This window comes from Epargyreus clarus, unplaced genomic scaffold, assembly GCF_041222505.1.
Source record: "Epargyreus clarus isolate Ecla_fem2 unplaced genomic scaffold, WU_Ecla_fem_2.2 ptg000010l, whole genome shotgun sequence".
In the NCBI taxonomy this organism is placed as follows: Eukaryota; Metazoa; Arthropoda; class Insecta; order Lepidoptera; family Hesperiidae; genus Epargyreus; species Epargyreus clarus.
Genome location: NW_027332218.1, coordinates 8556460 through 8583821, shown reverse-complemented (window position 1 = coordinate 8583821; position 27362 = coordinate 8556460). Strand labels below are relative to the sequence as shown.

Sequence of the window (27362 nt, the reverse complement as noted above, 5' to 3'; positions counted from 1 at the left end):
GTTTTATAAGTAAATCAAGATACTAATATTCCTTTATGAAATTATGATGTTATTACACAAATATATCCGTGTTGTTGATGTAACGACATAATTAATAAAGTAATAGTTTGAAAATCCATCCGTAAAATAGTATCCAAGGCTAAGAAATAAAATATTAAATTGAGCGTACGGCAAACGTTGTGTTGCCATATAAATAAACAAAATCTTAAGGGTGAACAATGCTTATCACTTAGGGGTATGAAAAATAGATAGTAGCCGATTCTCAGATCTACTGTATATGTATATAAAATTTGGTGAATATCGGTTAAGTCGTTTTGGAGGACTACGGTAACTAACATTGTGACACGAGAATTTTATATATAAGATGTATCGGATCAATATTTTAAAATAGTTCGTTGACTTTTTCAACCTTAAGTTTTTACCTAAGATAAATAATTAATTAGTTTTTTTTAAGTTAAGATTATAATAAGAATTGGAACTTTTGCATTTTGCCCACCATGCCCTTCAATCCAGTACAGTAAAGTAACTACACGTACTATGACGGTAAGGCTGAGTACTCAGTACTGTAAGACCATTGGAGGTACATCACTATACGTTTTTTTATCGAAGTAATTGTGCGTTTCGGTGGCACGGTGTGGATGCACTGCCTTTTATATGAAGTGACCATCAAAGCCTTCAGGAATGCCAACGTACCTGTGATCGACTTTAGTAGAAACCCCTGTCTGGTGTTGAATACAGATGTCAATAGGCATCAAGTGCAAGTACACGGCAAAAAGCTGACAAGTACGCTCTGTGCCAAACAAAAAAGTCCCCGTTGTTTCAAACAACCGCATCCAAATCTTCGTGCCTCCAACCCAAATAGCCTAATCGTAAGCCATTACGCCGTACCAGAACTAATGCAGCCTTATCATAATTTGAATCGACATTCCCGATGGCTTTTGAATGACAAACTTGTGTTTCCTTACGGTTATTAATTTCGTAGCTGTACTGTGCTTGTTGTGTTCATTAAACGTGATTAGGTAGGTCGGTCACCTTTGCTACTTAAATATTTGGCGGAAGGTAAAATGCTAGTAACATTTTAGTGCATTATAACAGCCATAGCTGAACATAGCATTATATTCAGGTTTGATAAAAGTGCGCTTACACAAGTTTATTTTGTATATGTATAATAGTGACCTTACTTGTGGAAAAAACGAATGTTGTTTTTCTGTAAATACAGAAACGACATGTAATGTTTTTTATTCCACTAAAATATTTTTATATTTAAATTTATGTGACATTGAATCAATCGTCACAAATAAATAGACAATAATAAAATAATAGGTACCTACAAAAAAAATCAAATAAACTTTTTCGTTACATATGTAGATCAGCTTTCTTATTTAAACATTTAGCATAAGTCTATTCTTACATTATATTTATATTACGAGCTTATTGTTCTTAATCATAGAAATTATATTTATATTTTTTTATAATTTAATTGTTTATTTTAAGTAACAAAGACTTATTTTTTTAATTACAATTATTTTTTTTTAGTTACATTACAATTTTATATGTAGAAAACTGCAATGAGAAATAAATCTATACCTTATATCTTTATACCTATGTCTGTTTTTTTAATACCGGTGATAAGCTTTTCTTTGTTCTGGTTTGAAGGATGTGGTTAGATAGAGACAAGGCGTTAGCCCAAGATGTTAAATATCTACTATTAATATTGACTTAATGTTTATTTCTATCTAATAATTGCACTTCGCAGTAGTATTAAGTGACATAAACAAATTACATAAAATTCTATACATTAATACCTACGTTAAAAGGCGAACCAATGTAATTGGTAAAATTTGTTTCGAAGATAATTGTTGCAGCATTTTGTGTAAGTGTTGTCTAAATATGAAGGAGATGATAATGTAATATTTAATTTGAACCAGTTACCTACTGGACACAATGTACACCGTGGGAATATAATAAACAACTTCCTACCAGCTTTATTACTAAGAAACCATTGAAACATGTCATCATCACCCATTACTGACCCACTGCTGGGCACGGGTCTCCTCTCAGAATGAGAAGGATTAGGCCATAGTCCACCGCGCTTGCCAAGTGCGTATTGGTAGACTTCACATACCTTTGAGATTTTTTTTTATAAATCTGTCAGGTATGCAGGTTTCCTCACGATGTTTTCCTTCACCGTTTAAGCAAGTGATAATTAATTTCTAACACGCACGTAATTTTTGTAAATCTGCGGTACCTGGGATTTGGACCTCGGACCCCTCGATCGAGAGGCCGAGTTTCTTAACCACTATGCTATCACTCACTTGAAACATGTATAAAAGATTATTCTTATACTACTAGATACCTATAACAGATGGCAAAACCAAATGCCTATCCCTGCGTACATGTGTATATCCCATACGTGTTAAACCCTAAATCACTCAGCATACACGATAAAACGATAACTCCGATAAGATTACAAAACTATCCGCCACAGAATAGCCTTAGATGTGCAATTTGCATATAACAAATCCAAACGATTCAATAACTCTCGAAATAATCACACAATTAATTTCTCCACTTGCAGTGTTAGCTTATCAATGTCATCTAAGACCATATACCATGGGTCATCTACGTATTTAACTTAAATCTATTGTTCGTAGTGCAACCGTATAAAAGTCACGGCGGTTTCCATATTGGCATATTGCGAACCGTACATGGTTGGAACCTAATGACCTACGACATTTCAACCGATATCCCCGTCCTTTTCTATTCCAGTAAGTGGGAAACGGCTGGCAGATCACCATAATACAATATCGTCTTGTTTTATTCGATTTGTAAGTGGCTAGAACTGAAATGTATCTACTGCAGTTTCTCATACTGTTCCCTTGCAGCGTTTTGTCGATGTGTTTTTTGCTTGGTAGGTACTTGGGATGATAAATTTTCCCAGAGGATTGTTTTGATTCGGAAGATATTTTGAGGTTTGAGTTTGCAATTCTAATGCTTCAGTCTTGAGTTTTTTATAAGATTACAGTAGCAAACAACAATTCCACCTGAGCATCAAGGGTTACTGACGATTATAAACATCTGTAACAAGATATTATGGTGGTAGAACCCTTTGTGGTTCGACTCCGGCTGCACCACCGCCACACCTATTTGAGCCTAATAACAGCAGTGTTAGGCACTGCTGTGTTCCGTTTTGAACAGTGTGGTAAGGAAGACATACTTTTCCGAGGCGTTCTAGCTTAGTCCTCAGGGGTATCTTGTAAAATTATCTGACTGACGTCAAGTAAGAATATCTAATCCTATCTGGGGTTGATTACAGATGTCCATGGGCGGTAGTAGCCACTTACCATCAGGTGGACTGCATGCTCTTTTGCTACTCCTATATTATAAAAAAGCTTCATATAGAACAAGGGTACCATCTGAAGCCGATCATTCACGAGTTGCCACTCTTGGGTACTAAAGCAGGAAGCATCCACTTACATCAAACGCAAGAAGTGCTTCCCGCTAGAAATAGAATTGTTACATAATTGTGGACGATTTTAAAAGATTGTAATAAAATTTGGGATGAGTGAATACGGAAAATTTGTGTTAAAAACATTTGTAGTGTAGTTTATATGAAAAAAATATATTAAAAGATATTTTTTAGCTAATATAACATAGGTATACGCATTTTTTTGCTGTTTTCCCTTTTATAATATTTGTGAAACGTAAACAATATTATTAAATATCAAGCGTAATAAGACTAAATGTACATATTCTGGCATTTTAAGAATAATAAATACTGGGATACAATAAAAAGGGAACTCTTTTTAAATACAATAAAAACTACACTTAATATTAGATCCGAGTACACTTATAGGAACCGTTATAATTCCATATAATAAAAATATACATATAATGTTATCGCAAATATCAACACACGACACCAGATATATTATTAAGCCATAACTCGCAAAGAAATTTCTTTAATAACAATTGTACGAAAGTCATAAAGAAAACAATTTATCAAGCTAAACAAGGTTTTAACTAATAGCTGTTACACGGCTTTTGACAAATAATGGCATAGAAATTATACACTAAAATGTGTTCAATCACCGAACGAAAGTGGACGTAATCATCTTAAACACGCCCTTAGAACATACACCGCGGACCAAAATTATTGACCCGTTGAATATAGTAATTTGTGTCGTTATGAACAGTGTACTAAGCTGGTTGGGAAATACTGATAGATTTATTAATCTATGCGTAAGGTAAGTGAAGTGTTCCGACTTAGTTCTTTGGGGTATCTAGCAAAATCTGGATGACGTTAAATAAGACTTAAAGTTTATTCGGAGTTGAATATAGATATTCATGGACCGCATATTATTTAATAGGTCACATACTATCAAGTTTTTTTTTTTATAATATAGGAGTAGCAGACGAGCATGCAGTCCACCTGATGGTAAGTGGCTACTACCGCCCATGGACATCTGTAATGAACCCCAGATAGGATTAGATATTCCTACCTGAGGTCGGCCACAGATGCGCCGCTAGCCCTGAGGACTAAGCTGGAACGCCTCGAAAAGGTATGTCTCCCTTACCACACCCTTCAAAACGTAACACAGCAGCGCCTAACACTGCTGTTATTAGGCAGAAATAAGTGTGGTGGTGGTGCCGCCGGAGTCGAACCACATAGGGTTCTATCACCTTTAAAAGTTCTTTGGGGTATGACGTCAAGTAGGACCGAAATCCTATTTGGAGTTGAATATAGATATTCATGGACCGCATATTATTTGATAAGTCACATACCATCAGGTGGATTGCATAGTTGTCTTAATTGTAAAAAGTGTACATTATGTTCGTAAATATCTTGTTTTCGGAGTGGACACTATAAATACTATTTATTCAACACCAATCTACATTTGAGCAAAGTTGTTGAGTTTAATCAAAACCTAAAATTGTAAGGATATTATAGGTATCTACAATACATATATAGATAAGCTTTACAACAATTTCTATATATTTAAATTATTACAACGAGTTTTTAAATATGTACGCTTCATTGTGCTACATGCTTTTCTACGAAATATTTATCATATAAATAACAAAAAAAACATTCAATGATATATAGATTATCTGTCTATCAAAATCAAGTATCCGAAAGAGTAGGTTACCTACCTACTCCGTTGAATAAAAATTAAACGTTACAACAAAAACATGTTAATTGAAAAATAATGACATAATTATAAACAAAAAACAGACATAAAGCGGAATGCACAAAACAAACGGACCTGAATTTAGCACAAAAACACGATGCACTCCGATTTGTCGAAACCTAAAAGGCAAAAACTTGTTAGCACTCACATATTATTATTCACCTGTCATACTGTACGCGTGTTAGCGGAGAGTGATGACATCCTTTTTCAGTACTTCGGACTAGCCGAAATACCAATATGAATAAAATTAAACAAAAATGTAATTTGATGTTTCTGCCTGAATTTGACATTTTACTCATATTAAAAAGTATTTTGGCATTCGGACTGGCCGAAATACTTCTATTTCCTCTATTATAAAATGATGAACAATCTCATAATGGACATTAATTTATGTTAAGGGTTATTATTTTTCTGTTATTCGCTTGTAAATGTCGAACCCTTGTAAATCTCTCCAGTCCAGTCTACCTCCACGTTTCTGGCAAATACAACTGATTTATATTTAATAGAGCTATCCATAGTTATTAAGTAACTCAACTAGGACAAGATAATTAATAACTAAAATTCATCTTAAGAGCAACGAGATTGTTTGTTGGAATTTTTGCAAGATTTTGAATAAATTGATATATCATATTATGTTAACTTAAAAAAAGTCATTCAGAAACTACTATCTTGCAAATATTAAAGCGTTGCAATAAGTTTCTCGCTTTTGATCAGACAAGTTCCTTAAACTGTATTTCGACTTGACACCTTATTATTTGACTTACCATATTTGTAACCCAGTAGCAATGATCCACCTATGCCCATGTTGGACCCGCTTTGTTATTGGTCAAAACACAATTATGAGATCTTCGGAATCTCTTAGCGCACCTACCTTTAAAAGCATTGTGTAGTAAAAACATATCACTTACCATTTTTGGAGCAACCAATACGAGTTGTATCTTAATACTTGTAAATAGGCTGTAAAAAGTAGTAGGTGTAAAAACAGATCTGTATCAATTGTATTTCTCAAATATAACGTTAAAATAGAGATTTTGCTATCAAGAACTAAGGAGAAGAGAGATAAATAAAAAAATACTTTGGAAACTTCAACGCGATAACACATTTTATTAGTTAATGCCTTTATATCCAGTAGCGCCATATTTAATTTAACGTAACTCTCAAAGCCTATAACCACCGGACGGCCTAGACGAATCCAAAGTTTATCTCATTTGTGAAATTATGAAAAGTACTTTAGAAGGCATAAGGGAACAAATGAACATACATAAATACATACATACAACATACATACATACATACAAATATCAGACTTACACACATACCAGTAACAATCATAACCTCCTCTCGTAATTGATGTAAAGAATAAAGAAGAGACGAAATAATCTCATATATTATAAAATTCTCGTGCCACAATGTTAGTTCCCGTACTCCTCCGAAACGGCTTTATCGATTTTCACCAAATTTTATATGCATTTTCAGTAGGTCTGAGAATCGGATACTATCTATTTTTCATATCCCTAAGTGATAAGGGTTGTTCACCCTTAACATTTTTTTATTTATATGGCAACACAAAGTTTGCCGGGTCAGCTAGTTTTAAAATAAAACAATTTTATACTTGTAAAGATCGTTTAAAACATATTGTGTTACGTTTAAAGTATTTATAAACAGTAGGTATTTTTTGTTGCTTTTAGATAATGGTTTTCTTATGTTAAAACTCCTTTACGTTTTTGTGGTACCTAAAACTTTTTATTTTATATTTATAGATTTATAGATACGTAGACGAATATTTTAATACTAATAATTTATAATCAACTTTACCGTAAGTTACAATATACAATCTTGAACAGATTTATTTTGAAGGCTGTATGTCTTATCATACAAACAAAAAGTGATATATAGGAAAAATCAGTACCCTTTTCAACTTGCTTCTATTCATATAGGTATTGTGTCAATTTTCTTATAACAAGTTTCATATAAATAGGTTCTTTTTATCCTGAGGATATTAAGAAAAAAAAACGAAAAGATTCCAAATTCGCACTTAGCCAGCGCGGTGGACTATGGCCCATTCCTTCTCATTCTGAGAGGAGACCCGTGCCCAATAGTGGGACAAAATTATACGCCTCATTAAAACATGTACATAATTGATTGATTAAGTGAATTAATAATAGCATTCTTTTCTAAAAGCACATTGTTTATAATATTTTTGTTGTTCGCAGGTATCGGTCAGTGGCTACCAAGCTGGAGGGGTGGTTGGGGGCGCTAATGATGAGAACTATAGGGGCGCGAGGGGACGCCACTCAGAGCGTACCACACCCACCTAGCCACCATGTTCACAAGGTAAATGTCTCAAAAATTACGAAATCTTTGCTTAAACTTGGTATAATATGTTTCAAGAATTGCAAAATCTTTACTTACTGGTATAATTTTGAACTTTATAGAAATGCGTGCCAATTTAGTCCTCAGGAGTAGCTCGGTCAAATGACTTTTGTTATTAGGGATTGATTTATAATCTCCAGGAGCTGTCATAACCATTGGCAGGTGCTCTAATTGAAATGATTGACAGATGTAGGTAACAGTAAAATATTTTACTCGTATTTAAATAGAGTAAAATGTTACGCTTTCCACAATTTTATCATTGTAAAATTCTCGCAATATTTTCTCTACTTGGTATTTAACTTAATTAATGTTAGAAACCGATGGACTACGTATATCAAAAATGGTAACGATTTCTATTTTTTTGTTCTTAAATAGGAAAACATTAAGTTTACGAGATTTCCCATAGAAAAACCGATCAGTACACTCGACTAACTACATAATTTCGCCTATCCTTGTACCAACGTAGACCGTTACATAAATTAGCATCAAGAATAATCAAAGCCGCATTAACGGTAGAAATCGCAAAAATAGTGTTCAAATCGACCTCAAAACGACAACATAGTAATACAACACCTACCGTTACAGGACAAAGTTGACATAGCAACGATTTCCACTCAATATTCAGATATGACCATGTTAACGATTCAGGACATTCATGGCACACGTCACGCGATTCAAATGAGTTTTTCGTGACTTTACGCCACAGCCTGATTGATTAAATTCTCACCATTACGCACCCTATGATAGTCCGCGACAAACTGCTAGTCCGCTCTGATAAAACTACTTTTTTACGGCTTTTATTAAGTAGTTTTATCATAACGTCAAAAAATCTACATTACATTCGGTAAAAAACGAATTAACTACTATTATCGGTAGAAATCGACCTCAAAACGACAACATAGTAATACAACACCTACCATTAAATGACAAAGTTGACATAGCAACGATTTCCTCTCAATATTCAGATATGACCATGTTAACGATCCAGGACATTCATGGCACACGTCACGCGATTCAAATGAGTTTTTCGTGACTTTACGCCACTGTTGTAGCACGGACGGTGACCGTTACACCTAGGCCTGATTGATTAAATTCTCACCATTTCTCACCCTATTACCTAGAAACTTGTGATTTATGTTAATTTTTTATATATGTGTCACTATGGAACGATTTATTAGTTCCTGAATATTTTAATGTATGATTGTATAAAATTTTGGATTATTAAAATAGGTAGGTACCGAATGTTGGCTCAATAATGAATATGTTTGTTTTCATCTTCATTCTCTGAAAGTAGTCAATAAACGTGTAAATTGTTTTTTGGCATTTTTAGTTTTATCTTAATCGTTTTAGATTATGTTCTAGTTAGTTATGGTATTAAAAATACACGACAAATGGCTGTATTCATCGATTTTACTACCGTCGAAGTATCGTGTATGCAAAGTTAGTGTTATATATAATTTCTGGAGCCGAAAGATAAATATTATAATAACATATGAATCATATACAACATACACTGATTGATACTCGTACTAGATATAATGTCTTTATGGTGTGAGAAAGTAGTGAAAGTAATGAAAAACCGTCTATTATAAACTACTTAAAATAATAAAAATACTATACATACATTGATATACAAAGCGTTCATGCTAATTGTCAAACATTTATACTGCCAAAAATATGTGTTGAAGGTGGTAGAACCCTTTGTGGTTCGACTCCGGCGACACCACCGCCACACCTATTTCTGCCTAATAACAGCAGTGTTAAACGATGCTGTGTTCTGGTTTGAAGGATGTGGTAAGGAAAACTATTTTCCCGAAACGTTCGAGCTTATTCCTCAAGGGTAACGGCGCATCTGTGGCCAACCTTAGGAATATCTAATCCTACCTGGGGTTAATTACAAATGTCCATGGGCGGCTGTAGCCACCATTAGGCGGACTGCATGCTCATCTGCTACTCCTATATTACATAAGAAAAAGAAAAACAGTATTGCGTTTTGAAGCTGTGAGTTATTATGAAACCAAAATTTCATATTCGGTAATAACTGCTGAATTTTCATAGTTTCCTTTAGTAGTTATGTACACAACTTGCGTTGGCGGTGTTAATTGTGCTAAATAATGACGTTTCGTTTCCAACCGAAATTTATGACGTGACGTCACATGCTAAATTATAATGGGCACATATCTTTGATATATGTGAAGTGATTTTTGATTTGTTTGTATAAATAGATGTATTGAGTTAGTATGTGACATTATGTTAATATTGTAGTCAACTGGTCACTAGGACGTTATACTTACCCAATTGACCAAGTGCGAGTCGTATCGTAACCAGAGGGTTCCGTACCAGCTAATGTTACTTTTTTTTTATTTTTTTGTGTTTTTTTTATCATAGTAGCCATAGAAGTAAATACATTTTGAAAATTTGTACTGCTTATCTATTACGGTTCAATAGATAAAGCGAAAAACGCCGACAAGTAGAGACTTCTAAATTTCTTCTAAATTAGTTTCCTAACTGAGGTAGTCCACGTTTAAGTGTAGCACCACTTGAGACTAATTTATTCCATAAATGTAATATTTCGATTTTGAACGATATTCACGTTAAAGACAATAATTGTAAAAAATATTTAAAATACCATATATTAATATTGTTTTGATTTTGTTCGATAAACTAGCTAATCACGCGACCACGTTTCAAATTGAAGTAGACTGATATTAATTTTATTCGCCGAACGATGAAGTTCCATCCACACCAACTGGACTCGTGGCGGTCCTCCACGGTTCGGTTTGCACGGACGTTCTTGCCACGGACGTGCAAGATGTGGAATGAACTTCCTTCTGAGGTATTCCCGGAGCGCTATGACATGGGGTTCTTCAAAAAAGGTGTAAAAAGAGCTCTCCTCCAAAGCCGGCGATGCATTGGCGACTCCTCTGGTGTTGCAAATGTCCATAGGCGACGGTGACTACTTTCCATCAGGTAGCCCGCCTGCCTCATCGTATAGGTATAATTATAAAAAAAAAAAAAAAATAGGGAAGTTAATAAAAGATCCATTGCCATTCCCGTGCCTTATTAAACTATGTTAGAAAATTATTATTTTAAAACCACCTACAAGAACTTACATTTTATTTATATCATTGCGTACATACCTACGTATCACACGTGTATTCATTATGTACTTATACGTCACACGCTGGCGCCAAATTGTGAAATTTCCTAATAAGTTGTGCACACACAAGAATATTTCAGTCTGTAATATCGATATGTACAGAGGTACTCATATATGTGTGTACTTATCAATATAACCGGCTAGGAAATTATGTCAATAATGTGACAAAAATATATGTAATATATACAAATTCACTGTCCGTATGTTCGTCTTCGCAAAACTCAAAAAGAAGTCGATGTCTCAAAGGTTTTAACTGACGTTACACTTCTATATAGGAGTTGTTTTATATACTTGAAGGTGGTAGAACCCTTTGTGGTTCAACTCCGCGGCACCATCGCCACACCTATTTCTGCCTCATAACGGCATTGTTAGGCGCTGCTGTGTTCCGTTTTGAAGGGTGTGGTAAGGGAAACATACTTTTCCGACGCGTTCCAGCTTAGTCCTCAGGGGTAGCGGCGCATCTGTGGCCGACCTCAGGTAGGAATATCTAATCCTATCTGGGGTTGATTACAGATGTCCATGGGTGGCAGTAGCCACTTACCATCAGGTGGACTGCACGCTCGTCTGCTACTCCTATATTATAAAAAAAAGTATAATTTTATGTTTCTTTATGCAAATTTAATATCCGGAAATCGAGCAGAAGTTACCCGAGTTTTCCCCACCCGAGCGCTCGTCATACACCCGAGTCTTAGCAACACAAATATAAATTGAATATAGCCCCAAATAAGTTTTAGCGGCGTAATAAATTTACTCTCAAATTACGATGTTATATACTGTAAAAGTGTAAAAATATGCGTGCTTATTGCTACAAGGTTCTAATTGCACTACGTTAAAAATTTGATTTATCATGTACATATTCACAAAGTACAGATATATTTAAGCACTAAATCTCCGTAAGCCCGAGCGGCACAAAACGGCGTTCCACGCATAACTCAAATTGTCTAAACCGACTTTTTGTTCTTACAACCACTCAAAATAACGTAATGCGCGTAAGACCATTACGGAATTTAGGCGGCGGTTACACTGTATAGTAAGGTATAAAAATAAGATAGTAACCTTGTTTCAAATAAGTGGCGCTATTGGTAAAATGGTTGGGAGTAAAAATATGTCGACTTATTGTTTTGTTTTAATATTTAATTGCGAAATTTAAACTTTAAAGGAGATGGAAAAATAGTCACAGATATAAAATAATCCAATAGTAATAATTATTACATTTTGACATGTGCTCGTTATCCTTTTATTTCGTGGGAAAAACCGTCATGGGTTCCTCCCGTGCCGCGGGGATATGCCGGTCTCCTACCGGCTAAAACCCCAGGGTGTTCTTCTAGACACGCTTTGTCGGGACCACGGGTACGCAGGTAGCACTCGTCCGCAATCCCGACGGCTTTTGCCTACGTCCGGGCTCGTCTCTCGTCTCGGTTAGGAATGGAGCTGGAGCTACTCCATCCGCTCATCTTTGAGGTGCGCGCGGGAACACCGCTCGCGCCACCTCGAGGCTTGATGTTGTTATTGCTTGTTATCTGAACTAAGCTATATACGCTTATCCGAGGGAGGTTCGTCAGGGGTTGATTACAGATGTCCGCTTACCACCACATGGACTACATGCTTCTATGCTACCTCCATATCACATAAAAAAACAATAATTTGCTGCTTTACGGTAAAAAATCTATTCTCACGCAACTCCACTGTGACCGAGCCCTAAGTAGTCTTTTATTTAATGCCGGCTATTTATATTAGGACACGAGATGACTTGCTCTTATTGCAGCCAAAACGTATTTTACTGGCATTTCCAAATTATACTTTATTCCAAATTATTCCAAATTATTCCAAATTAGACGACACACATTATAGAAAGCGGGTTGTAATGGATTGAATATTTAAGTGTCTTTCACCTTTTTTATCAATAAAATTTCCACTAATTTAACACATACGTAAATATACATTATTGTCAGTGAAAGTGGATAATATATTAACATTCATTTTTTAGTATAATTTGCCAATAAAGTAAGAATGGCATATCTACTTTATGATTTTTTTATATTTTACCTTATTTTATAGATAATGTGCCAATGATATAGTCCGCTTTGGGATAGACTTACATTAAATGTTAGTTAAGATAAAATTTTAAAGTACTAGGTAGAGTCAAACTCTTAAATTTAAAATCACAGGTGACATTAGTAAAAAAATCAAAAGCTTTAGCCCGCGGCTTCGCTCGCGTTACGAAGTAATATTTTCATCCCCTATTTTATCCCCTTGGGGGTAGAATTGATAAAAATCTCTTCTTAGCAGATGCCTACGTCATAACATCTACCTGCATGCCAAATTTCAGCCCGATCCGTTCAGTAGTTTGGGCTGTGCGTTGATAGATCACTATGTCAGTCAGTCACCTTTGAGTTATATATATTTAGATTTTGTCAGGTCATTTTTTTTAAATGTATACTCCTTATTTAAAACCTTAAACGATTAATCTTAATAATAAAATAAGATCCAATATATTTATACAACTAGAAATTTAAGATTGGTCTGTTCAGGCTTCTAAGAGATTACGATTCGAGCCTAAAGCCTATCTATAAAACATCCCAAGGCTAATTTTACTAACCCTTAATCGAAGATTAAAATTAGCTGTCAGTTAATGAACATTGTGGCGTTGGAATCAGGGTTACCACACGTCTAATTTCTTATTGACCATGTACTATTTTTAAAACATTTTTGTGACCTAGTCCTTCAAATTCAGTGGGTAAATGAATAAGAGCTTCGTATCTTTTTCTTTCAATATATTTTTTTTGTTTGCAAATCAATAAATTTATTTTTTATTGATAGGCGAATAAAAATACGCTCTTAAAATACGCTTAGGTTTATAAAATGTTAAGCATTATTGAAATGGAAAGAGGTTCCATTTATCAACGATACATTTGTAGATTTCATACGTATGAAGAATGAACTAGGCAAATTTGAAGATGGAAAGGCAAATAAGACGTATTTTACAATGCAACCAATTAAAGTTTTTACATGCAAGGAAAAAAGAAATCCCTCTATCGAACTTGAAATAAGGTAGTAAATAAAATACATCATTTATTTTCTAATAATTTTTAAAATTAACATCATCTGATTGACCAAGTGGCATATTATGGATTTAAAACCACGTGCCAGTCAATTCTACCATATAAAAACATTTCTGTTGGAACTTTAACTTTCTTTTCTTTCTTTGTCCTGTCAATATTCTGTACCATAGCAACCCTACGCTGTTGTTTACCGCCTCGGATACGTACTGCCAATTGCTTTATAATTGTTTTTCACGCTCATTTGTTGTAATTGAAATAAATCTTGCGCTTGATATTTATTTTGTGGTTTATTGGTCGGAATGCTAAGCTGGATGCGTTTGTACTTGTATTGTTTTGGTAGATTAAGAATATTATACGTTAATTTGTACGTATACGTATTGTTGTCTTTACGATAAATGCAAATGTGTGTTTTTTATTTAGTTTTTACGGCTCAATTCATCATATTAATGCTTGTCAAATATCTATCTTTTGCCACATAGATAAAAAATCGCGGAAAATTTTAGAAACAAGGGAAAGGCAATGAACAGTGTTAATTTGTGTATCATTTCTATTTTTTTTTCATAGATCCTAGACATAGAAATAGAAAGTTATAGAATATACATAGGACAATAATAAAAATAAGGCCATTACTTAGTAACAATAACAAAATATGAAGATCAAGTTGATCATCTAAAAAATCTAAAATGTATGGATCTTATTGGTACATTATGTATGATCTTACGGTACACAGGCCACATTATAGGTATCAGTATACCTACTTCTTTTATTATTAAATAAATAATTTCATTATACTAACAATAAAGTTAACCACTAAGTACGGTGCATTAATAAAATTCATAATTGTAACATTTCCTCACATTAGTACAAAAATGATTATAAGTAAAGTCAAAGACTACCTAGCTATTATAATAAAAATAAGTAGTATCTTGTATTAAAACAATAAAAATAATGGTCTTACAATTTGGTAGTACTTTAGTGATTGTGTGACCTTGGCTTGCACTGAGATGATCAGGAAGCGACGCAGCCTCTTAGTTCATCAGACAATGGTGTAGTAACAATTATATTTTGGTTCCGTACATGATAATAGCTGCTGTTATTTTTAAGTGCCATGATTTGATTAAAACGGAAGATTTTACTTTAGTCCGAAAGAAACTTATTCGTAAGAAGTGTAACTTTTTTATGAATCTAGAAGAGAATAATACTATTGTTAATAACGCGTAATTATTAATATAATAATGTACTTAACATTAATTGTTAAGTAAGATAATTTTCTTTTCTTTGTTACGTTTTAAGGCGGTGAAAGGCTCAAAGGAATATATTTAAAGAAATTTCAGATTTTTCTAAGGCAGTGCCATCGTTTTGGATTACCTCTTTCTACCTTGGTTTCAACGAGCGAATGAGATTGCTTAGAAATGTGGATAACATGATTCTTTATAATCTTTAACTATTTTTTCTTAACTTACAATTTAACACACATAAGTTCTCACATCACATTAAACAGGGAACCATAAAACTTACACAAAAGACATCTGAATCATAGTACAAAGCCTATTATGATGAGAGCCAGATTAGCGAATAGAATGACACAATTCGTTGGAGGTTAATTTTTTATTCGTCATAACATGTACATGGCTTCTCGTTAGTCATATGTATTGTGATGCAATGACTTTCGGTTTAGTTGACCGTGAAATGACGAATAATGGGTAACCTCAATAGGGTTGATAGTGAATCTTATCTTAATCTAGGCTGCTTAGTTTAGCCTAGCGTAGATGTGATGATAAGTAATTTAGCATCTCGCTTTATAACTCTGGGTACGAAGCCAATTTAGTATTTGATGTTATCCTGGGAATATTTATGAGAAAATGTTATGAGCAAATCTTCATGTTTGAGAGATTTCTATTTTATATGATTTCTATGAGATATAAATAATTTTGGATTTGCACGCTTTTGTTTTTGTGCAGTTTCTCGTAAAATTGTTAATGTGCGTTTAATCAATTCCAATAACCAATTCGAGGTCTACGTGAAGTTAGCTACATTTTTAATAAATCTGAGGAAAGTCAGAAAGTCTTTTAAAAATTCAAGATTTTTGTGCCCCTAATAAAATGTATTTTTTGAGATTGAGCATTTTCATCATCATCATCCCACTGTCCCACTGCTGGGCACGGGTCTCCTCTCAGAATGAGAAGGGTTAGGCCATAGTCCACCGCGCTGGCCAACTGCGTCTTGGTAGACTTCACATAGCATCGAAACTTTTTTAAAGCATTTCACTGACGAAAAATGAAAGCGATTAATCAATATGCGTTATATCCAACGTTCAAAATTTCAATGTTAGTTGGTATATAAAGTTATTTGTCTATTTTAATAAATGACATTTATTATTATGTATCTGAATTATTGTCTATCCTCAAATAGCAAACTTTGCTATACCAATGCCCTTTCACGTGACAATCGAAGCCGGAATCCGGTGCCTTTATAGCCGCACCTTAAGCATTACAACAGGCATTTACTTGGAAATAAAAACGAAGGGATGGCGATTCTTTCCGAAAAATATCGATTCTTTAATCGATTCGAATCGAAGCTTGATAAATCGATTCACAGAAAAATAAGGTCTGAAGAATCAATTTTCCAAATATCGATCTATAAAAATCGAGGAAACAAGTGGGCGAAAAAAAAAAGAGAGGTTGTCACTAAAACTGAAACAACAACCACTGAAATACGTATCCGTCAGCAAAAAATGTATATAACACATTTGGTAATATTCAATCAAATTCCAATAAATCGAATTTCGATTTTCTACGATAAAATATCGATTCACTGAATCGATCCATTACCGGAGATCGATTCTAATAATATTTTTTTTGGCTCAAATCAATTCTTCGATTAATCGATATCAGTTCACCATCCCTAAGCGGATACAAAAATGCTTACATCGATCAAAATATCCGGGACACAAGTTCATAGTAATGACCATTTGAAAATTCATCTGTTATCTCTCGCATTATAGACATTTTAATTATGACAGTCGAACGGTGTTTCGCAAAATGCAATTAACTGTACGAAAGCGACTTAAGTTTGGCCGTAGACCAACTTATATACACGGGAATAGAGCCGTTATTTCAATGATAGAAAGGCGAGAATTCTATGCATTAATTTCGGTGTTTAACTAACTTTGCTACCCTGTATACATTTCAAAGTGACTGACACAGCAAAGAGGTTTGTTTTGAAGCATTATTTCTAACGAAAAATCCGACAGGTTTATTCTTGCTACTTACTAGATAGAGTAGGCAAAGGTCACTTTTATTCATTGTCATTAAGTAATGTGTTATTTATTGCGTACTTAAAAGGTACCGCGTATGTAAGTAACATACAACATGAATACTACATTTCAAGTAGACTTTGAATTTCTGTAATCATTACTAATATTTTGCATATAGGGTTTAATCTAGTAAATAGTTAATCTTGTAACAATGATGGCATATTGGTTGGCATATTTTAACAATGACGACATACTCTCAATCGGGCGATTTAAGGATTCAAGTCTCGGATCTCTAATTTTGCAAATGCGTATAAGAAAACAATTATTACTCGCTCTACCGTGAAGGTGACTTCGTTTAGAAATCTATATGCCTTAAAGTTCTTTAAAAGAGTTCTGAAAGGTTCTGATAGGTGGTGAGAACTCTACCAATTTGCACCTGGTCAGCGCTGTGGACATGTGCCTAAAACCTCATCACATTGAGAGGAGACCCGTGCCCAGCAGTGTGATATAATGTGTTGATTGTGTTCAAATACTGATAGAAGATATAATAGAAGTTGGATTTTTTATTATTATGACCAACAAGCTTTTAGTGCAAACATAATTTCTTAGTATTTAACTGTTTAAATGGGACACAAAAATGACAACAACTTCAATACGACAACATTTTTAAAAACATTGATTTTTCTAACTATCATGTAAAAATGCTATAGTTATTGCAAATCATTTAATAAGCACTATGCTATGAAGATATTTACATTCTTACACTTATAAAGCTGTCAGTTCTGAATGTTTTATATAGAGGATATTATTTATCACAATAGCAGACGCTCCGGTTTAAATGGGCTATCGATGTTATATCAACTGTGATGCAGGCTATACCGGAACTTGATTTAATGTAGTCACTGTTATTGGAAGCGTTATTTATTACCGCCTGCACTCGTGGGAACGAACCTTTAGATAGGAACTAATACGGCCTGATAATTTCAGTGAAATTTCTATACGTTGAAATGTCGCCGTGTTATATTAATTTAATATCGAATTTTAGAATGAAATATCTACGTATCTTACGTAAGTAACAAAGTCATCTGAATATACTTTTTTAACCCATTGCACCAAACAATAACCATGTATGTTGTTGGTGCCATACACTCGCACAAACATAAATGCAGAAAATGGGTCTAGTAGGCCCAATTTAAAAATTTATATGTATGCTTAGCAGGGGATCGAGCCTTCATTCCATTGCGTGACGGATCGTTGAGTTGTCCACTGCACCACATGGGTTTTTATATACCTTTTCTCCAAATTTAGTACCAATTTACAAAACAAATGAAAACAATGAAATAGGTAAAAGTGTTCATGTTACCTACACGGCATTGTGGCATTCCTAGTATTATAAAGAAACCGTTATTCTTCATTAAATGATATATTTATAATGATTTCCATCATTAACTAAAGAACAACGGAGCATCAAAACTTACAATAGAACATCCGGCTGACAGCCGCAGAAACACACAATTAACAAGCGGCCGCGTATTGCCTTAATGGATTTATGTACGTATTGATGCATCAATCAACAACCGCTCGCGCCTGATCCCGCTTAATTGATTGATCCATTTCTGCTCGCCGGCAGATCCGATTGTTCATTGGACCTTGGTTATTTGAAAGCATGAAAATGAATAATGCCGTTTATCTCTCTAGAATGTCCGTATGTGGACTCTAGCTTTTTATGATATTGAAATAGCAAACGAGCTTGCACCTGATGGTATAGTCCGCGTCAGACTGCTAGTACGCTCTGAAGTTGTTGCGAGTAGGTGTAGTCATACAATTTGCTATGGCGATGCGATTTATTTCTATATTCAGAGTGGACTAGCAGTTTTACGCGGACTATATGTGGCTACTGCCGCCTAAGGACAGGTTTAAGTAACAACCGATAAGATTAGATTTTACCTGAGAATCGCAGTAGATGCGTTGCTACCCCTGAGGAATAAGTGGGGATGCCACGGATAAGTGTGTCCCTTGACACTGCTGCCGAAATAGGTGTGGTGGCGGTGTCTTCAGCTCGTGAATTGAAACACAAAGAGCTTTTCCACCTACAAACATCTATATCTGTTTATCTAGTATGGAAGCGATATTATTAATCTATATACAAAATCAAATTGTAACAGACCCGTGTCTCTATATTAGTATGGTAGTTAATTATTAAAATAAAAGGTAACTATGCCATAAAACATTTGAAACGTCGCCTATTTAACTGCAAATCAGGTTGACAGACAAGGAAGCAACAAGTAACAAGCGATCGCGTATTGCTTGCATGGATTTATGTATGTATTGATGCTTCAATCATCACGCACGTGCCTTTATCGGGATTATTGATTGATTTCTGGCCGACTTACGATTCTTGTCATGAAATCGCCATTTATCGCTATAAATATTCAGCCATAGTAAGCAATTGTATTTTCTGCAAGCACGAGTTTCTGCTGTTATATTACTCAAATAATTTATTAAAAAAATAAAAATATAAATTCTTTATAGATCCCAGCTTGCCAATATTAGTCTCAATTTATGACGGATTTATTTGAACGAATCATCGTATACTCTGAGTCATTCCGTCTGAACCAATCGGTATGAAGTCTTGGCAACAATAAATACACAGATCTATTCCTACAAAATTAAATACACGGACTCTATTTTAATTACTTGTCTATGGTGTTACAAGCTCTTAGTCCAAGGGCAAGCTAATGAGACCAAAGTGTATCAATTCAACGGCGATCGATGCTTTCGAAGGCTTTTTGTTTTACCTTTTCGTGTTTTGTTTATTAATAATGAGATATTATCTATTAGTTTCATTTATCGCGCTTTGTTTTCAGCGTGAAATTGATTCCCAGGCAATTTTATCGGTATTAAATCTAATCGGAGGTTTGATCGGAAAGCAGTTTAATGCAATGAAGCTAGTCGATTGATTTGTCGATTCGAGGGTCAAGCTATCTATTTGTGTCTATGTTTTGTGTTTATTGTATTATACTTATTATTTATAACGTATTGTGTTTGTAGAAATAAACATAGGCTACTTAAAAATAAGTAAACTAATGTTTTCGATCTTTATAACCTACTAAGATAATAATTATGTTCAAAGTTATGGAATATCTACCTGTTCGCACTTGGTCAGTGCGGTGGACTATGATCTAATCCTTTTCATTCTGAAAAGAGACCCGTGCCTATCAGTAAGACAGTAATGGGTTGATGATGAACAATTGAATGAGGTACAATTTATGTCCAATCTTCATTTTGCGTATTCCAAAAACGAAAGATCCTTTAGTACTTCATCTAACACCCGTTTTTAATTTATAAATCATTTTATTTTTACCTTCCAAACCTTATCAATTTCTAGTAAGCAAAAATTGTGAAATTTCAAAGTAGTCTTAGTATTTCAAATAAATGGATAGACTGAATATCAATTACCGACGTAAGGCATAGAATATAATATGGGTTTATATCTCACAAAGCAACGAAGCAATGTATTCCGTTTATTTTTCAAATTACTACACATTTACACGCAATGTATCCCATTTATTATTTTAATTATAATTTATGGTATATTCCTATAACTGCTCGAACCGGATATGTACCTGGACCTTGACTCACAAACGTTCGATTACTATTATGTCATTTGTTGACCCTTGTGCTCGTAAGTTTTGTATTTATTTGCATTGAATAGTTTCTTGTAATGGAATGAATTAAGCATAACTTAGTATGATTTGCATCGGAGATTTAATGGAATGTCCTATTTTTATTAGATGTTGCCAGGTGTGTCGCTCGCTTTAAGTTAAAGAGGTCTTGTGAAATTACAGATATTCGTAGGTACTGGTTAAGGATAACGCCTGAGTGATATTGGTTATTATTAATACGATTTGAGAAGAGTTATGGTGAACTTTATCGATGTCGATTCTCTTAGATATAATAATATATTGTACCTATGATTGCGGGCTGTATAAAAAGTTAAGACTTTTTATAATATATAACTATCATGCAGTCTACCTGATGGTAAGTGGGTACAACCATTCATGGTCGTATGTAATCAACTCCAGATTAGATAAGAGGTCAGTCACAGATGCTATCTCTGAAGACTAAGTAGAAACGCCTCGGAAAAGCATATATCCTTATTTACAAAAGGTAATTCTCTTTTCAATCAGACTACCGATACTGTACCGACATCTTTTAAATTTTATGTTCCCGATACCGATACCGAAATCCATCAAATATTACATACCGATATATAAAAACTAGATACATATAAAAGAAAAATGCCGTTAAGAAATGCATAGCTAGACCATTAATCATGTTCTGTTACAAATAAGTATACAATCAGATTTTAATTCGGGCACGTGGACTGTATCAATGTTCGTTGAACGACATGAGCCGATCAGCTGTTTCTTGTACATGTAAAAAGAAAATATATACAATTGAAACAAACTATGAGTCTGCCTATAACATGAGAATAACTGCAGGCAGAAATAAACTAAGGTAGATTTCTCTGTAGTTCAACTACGGTGGCAGCACCGCCACACCTATTTCTTCCTAATAACAGCAGTGTTAAGTGCTGCTGTGTTCTGGTTTGAAGGGTTTGAAGGGTGTGGTAAGGGACACATACTTTTCCGAGGCGTTAAAGCTTAGTTCTCAAAAGTAGCGGCGCATTTGTGGTCGACCTTAGGTGGCAATATTATATTATCTGGGGTTGATTACATATGTCCATGGTCGGTAGCAGCCACTTACTATCAGGTGGACTGCATGCACGTCTGCTAGTCCTATATTACAAAAAAAAAAAAAGAAATAACAGAGAATTAGCCCTTTCTCATAAAATATTTTAAACGCTTTTCTCCACACAAGTACATTGCTTCAATACACTAGTGTCAGTGTGTACGCGACATCTGTGACATCCGGTTGACAGTCGCGTAGAGCGTCGGAATGTTTTGACACAATCATATGTTAATGAACCCGCTTGAATTAATTAAACTATTGTACCTCGGGATTAACTCATTACATGGTGTAATGAAGAGATCTGTCAAACTGGTTTGGGTATATTTATAAACTTGAAAGAACATTGGTTGCAAGTTTTAAGTCCCAGCTGGGTACAGGTTTCTTCCATCAACTGTGACAGCCAGACTCCACCACGCTTCAATTTAACGTTTTTTTTTTATAATATAGGAGTAGCAGACGAGCATGTAGTCCACCTGATGGTAAGTGGCTACTGCCGCCCATGAACATCTGTAATCAAGCCCAGATAGGATTAGATATTCCTACCTAAGGTCGGCCACAGATGCGCCGCTACCCCTGAGGACTAAGCTGGAACGCCTCGAAAAGTCTGTCTCCCTTACCACACCTTTAAAAACGGAACACAGCAGCGCCTACCACTCCTGTTATTACCTGTGCCGCCGGAGTCGATCCACAAAGGGTTTTACCACCTTCAAACCACAGCAGCGCCTTACACTCCACAAAGGGTTTTACCACCTTCAAACGTTAAAGGTGGTAGAACCCTCTCATCTTCAATTTGCTTAACTATAACCTTCAAATTGTACATAGTGACACAAATAGGCTTGGCGGCGATGCCCTCAACCAAACCACAGGGTACTAATAAATAATTGGATAAGTGCAAGTCGAACTCGCACACGGCGGGTTCCGTACCTCCAAAATTTTCATATTTTTTATTTATAGTATTTGTTAGTAAAGCAGCCATTGAAGTAAATGCATTGTACAGTTCTATGGGTAAAGCGAAAAACATCGAAAAATATTATTTGTTGTTATAAAGGCAACCATTATACATACATGTAAGAAAATCAATGTATATCTATTACGGTTTAGGAGATAGAGCTCTGTGACAGACAGTGGAGTTAGCAATAGGGTTCCGTTTTTACCCTTCGGGTACGGATCCCTAATAACTATTACGCAACCCCAAGCAAACAATACCGTGTGAACAATTAAACCGATCTCGATACAAATTGCGTTTCCATTAACATTTGAATGAGTAATGATCGTATTTGACACTATGAGAACCGTTTGTACTGTAATGGGTTGGTTATTAGCAGGCAATTAACCTTCGTCTGTCATATTTGATGTTTGTTTATTGGCGTTTTTTTGACGCACCTGGCTTTGGCAAAAAATATGGGAAGCATTTTTAATGTGCTTAATGTTAAGCCTCTGAAAGCTAGTACTAATATGGTTCGCAAGTATCATTGCCGCACTTATTTCGAGCGTGAATTTCTGCGTTTGCGAAGGGTGTAGATGCCGGCTGACTTAAATGTGAAGCGCATATCTCAGTCATCAAGGGTGACAGCGTTTGTGATCGGCTTCAAGTAGATACTCTCTAAGTAGAGGATTCTAAATGCATTTGGCTACAGATTATGCAAATCTGTGAGCAAGCACGCCAGTGACTTATCATCAGGTGCACTACTTGCTAGTTCAATCATGTAAAAAGAAATGTCGCTTCAGTCGGCGCATTTCGAGTTGTCAACGACCGATACTGTGAGATTTGAGGATTATGTCTGCATAGACGCGTACTTCCTGTTCTCAAATGTTTTTGTGATGATAACTGTTGTATGGAGCTGCATGGCTATATGCCATTTTAAATCTTTTACTGTACATTTTCGTGAGAATAAAGGGGATAAATATGCACCCATAAATTGCAAACTTTTGGAAATTTTGCTTTGAACGGTTAGAGAACCTTTTTTTTTGAGTATATGACATAGCTAATATGATATTAAATAACACTAAATAAAAGAGGTCCTACATGCCTGTTATAAATTACCTTTTACCTATTATTATATCACTAACAAAATGATAGAAAATGCAACTAAATACCTACACTGATATAGATATTACGATTCAAAATGCTTCGATCCAAAATGCGAGCAAAGATTAGCATGGAAAATAAAATAATTGTTTTTGATTTTATATGTTACGACAAATGTGTAATTGGCCTAATTTTTCAATCAGTATTGGTATTCGTACCAGTAAAGTTAAAGGTCTAGATTTTTTAGCAAAAAATATTTGCCAAAAATAAGTAGTTCCTATGACAAAAAAATCAATTTATCCTTATTTTTCAACTCAGTAAAGCAAGAATCAATAAGTTAAACATTGACAGAGGACTGGAAGGTAGGTCATTGCTCGCACCAAGCACAATGGTCCACTCATTAGTACTGTATTTGCATGCACTAATTATTGCGACACGAGCCTTGTACGACACTGTCACTGTACATTGCCCATCACTGCGGAATAAGGGTTTTAGAGTAAATAAAACCAAATTGTGAACGGAACTTCGTATTTACGAGGTAGAGTTTTTTTTTTGTTTTCGAGGGGGAAACCTTCGAAAGGTACCCGGTGCCTCGAGACCGATACCGAGTTATGTGGGATTCTTACCACACTAAAGCCCCCCCGGTGGCCATTTTCGGCGCTGCGTAAAGGACTCAGATGAGGAACGCAACCGGAGTCCTCTTACCGTGTTGCCCCGTCGGGCTCCGTCTAGGTGAGCATGCTGCTCGCTACACCGTCTGTTTTACACGACGATATGCGACCACACATACCGCCGTCCTTCCCGGGGTTGCTGGCCGGGCCATTTGAGCTCCCACTCTTGCCGCCCGCAACCCCGGAAGCTCCCTTTTAGTCGCCTCTAACGACAGGCAGGGGATACCGTCGCCCTATTCTGGTCCCAGAACTTCACCGACATACGAGGTAGAGTCTATGGTATGTGTTTCTGGTTTTAAAATTGAAAATATTATTAATCAAGTATAACTAACTTTCTATTAAAATTTTATACTAGATGAATTACCGTGAAATCTGACAATAAATCGGCCTACATCAAACATTGTTGCCATGTTAAACTTCAAGACTGCGTTTCACATGGGAGCCCGTTTATAAACAGTTGATCATGGCTTAACGATTGGCTCAGGAAAGTGCGCTAAACAGCGCCCGAGGCGGACAATTTTCCTCATACGAGCCGGGGACCTATACTGGTGGTATTCTTATAGTACTATATTATAACTATATGTTTATACGTTTATATGTACGTAATGTAGTCAGTCGAGTCGAGATATAGGTAGAGATCTAGAGATATAACGCATTTTTTAAATATCGTTATCATTATCTTATTACTGTGTGTGTGTGAAGGCAGTAATAGCCTATTGGTTAAGAAACTCGGCCTCTCGATCGAGGGGTTCCGAGGTTCAAATCCCAGGCACGCACCTCTGATTTTTCAAAGTTATGTGCGTATTAGAAATTAATTATCACTTACTAAACGGTGAAGGCAAACATCGTGAGGAAATCTGCATACCTGAGAGATTTATATAAAAAAAGAAATCTCGAAGGTATGTGAAGTCTACCAATACGCACTTGGCCAGTGCGGTGGACTATGGCCTGATCCTTCTCACTCGTAGAGGAGACCTGTGCCCAGCAGTGGGACAGTAATGGGTACATGATGATGATTGTCTTATTATTGTCCCATTGCTGGGTTACAGGTCTCCTTTTGGAGTGTTTTTAAGCTTTCAAGTTTTTAATAGTCCTAATTTTTTTTGGCTAAACACATGCGCCGAATCTACGAAGGTGATTGACATGTTCTGTCGCCCAAGTAGTCTCTACAATAATAAGTTATTTATCTATGTTTTGTTTGATATTCGGGGATCCCCTTATTGTTACAAAACCTCATATGTAAGTGCTCATTAAAAATGTTATTTAAATAAAAACAAATTACTGTTCTGGACAATCATTTAAATGGAACGGCCTACTTTTTGCATTTCTTTAAAAATGAAATTTCTGGGATCTTTACTCTTTTTGTCGGTGTACATTAAGAAAGTTGGAATTATTTTAAACAAAGCGCCTATTATATTGAAAATATCAAAGCATTGATACTTACAATGAAAAATACTTTCACAGCCCTTGGCATGCTGCTTGAAAATCGTACCGTGAAATATTGAGACATTGTATTTTATGAAATATTTCTCACAATCGTTCGAAGTCGCACGATTTTAAGGATACTTTCACATTAGCGTTTTTAGAGCGTATACGCGACCAATGTGTCCAATGGTGAATCGTTAATAGCGAAACTTCTACTCGTATATTATATTAATTATAGGTTTTTTCATTGAAAAGTTAACAGTGAATTATTTCTCTTTGACAAAATTTGATTTTATTTTTAATAATATATAAAGTCACCACTTTCACCATTGCAAATTCTATTAAGGATGCCATTTTTTTATTTTTCATTTTTGTTATAATTTTCTTTTCATAAGTAATGCCAATAGTAGTATTTATTCTCAAAATATTTTATTTAAGATAATATCAAACCGACAACTGCGCTTACACTCATCGAATGCCTACGTCGTAGAAACGCCAGTGTGCAAAAGCCCTAACACGACATTCTTTCAGCTTCGCGGACAAAGAATTTAAAATTCCCACGTAAAGAAGCGTTTAGCGATTCCGCAGGCTTCAATCAGTGGTACAAAGAGAAATCAATGAGTGCATTTGTTCGAGGATTGCTTATTAGCTAATAAAGCTACGCACGCGATCCTCTGCGCTTTGCGCTTGCGCATATGGATCGTTGAGACGAAACGAGTTTGCTGGTAAAGAGTTTAATACCACCTTTTATATTCTACATAGATTTACAGCAGAATTCATTTGATTTTGTAAACTATGCGAGTCAGTTATTCGTATTTTTTTAATTTGCAGTAAAATAAAATTTTTAGTGATTGATTTTGAGATATGGGTTTTGAGATTCGTAGACTTTATGAATATTTGTATTGACATTGTACACATATTATATAATGTGAGTTTATCATCATCTTCAACATCAGCGTATTACTGGCCCATTGCTAGGCTCGGATCTCCTCTCAAAATGGGAAGGATTAGACCATAGTTCACCGCCCTGGGCAAATGTGAGTTAGTGTTACATACTCGTAAATTTTGAAAAAACATTTTGTGTAGGTCTATATTACAATAAGTAATAAATTCGCTTTTATAATTATAGGAGCCACAAATTCATCATATTATGTGGTACTTAAAAATAATTATAATAAACATAAACATTATTATATCTAATTTGTCACATTTTCCTAAAGTCTCACTCTATTATACTCTAAGAGGTTTCCTTTTAATTATGAAAGTACCTACATACTTCAAATATAGTATGTGAAAACGGCCCCTGTTTTCTCACGCCTCGAGCCGTTGTATAAGCAGTCAATAATTTAGACAATTTTCTAATATCAATTACAGTTTGGCCCAAGTTAAGAAAAACAGAACAGATTGTTATTATAGCAAAATATTGTAACTAACACGAT

General features: G+C 35.0%; 1 protein-coding gene across 1 annotated transcript in view; it reads left to right on the top strand.

Moving 5' to 3' along the window:
- LOC140745497 (PAS domain-containing protein cky-1) overlaps positions 1 to 27362 on the top strand; it is a 173269-nt gene that overhangs the window by 11097 nt on the left and 134810 nt on the right. The window contains exon 2 of the mRNA XM_073077380.1: positions 7406 to 7526. Within this exon, the coding sequence (XP_072933481.1) occupies positions 7516 to 7526 (11 nt within the window). The 5' untranslated portion in view covers positions 7406 to 7515. The remainder of the gene's footprint in view (positions 1 to 7405; positions 7527 to 27362) is intronic.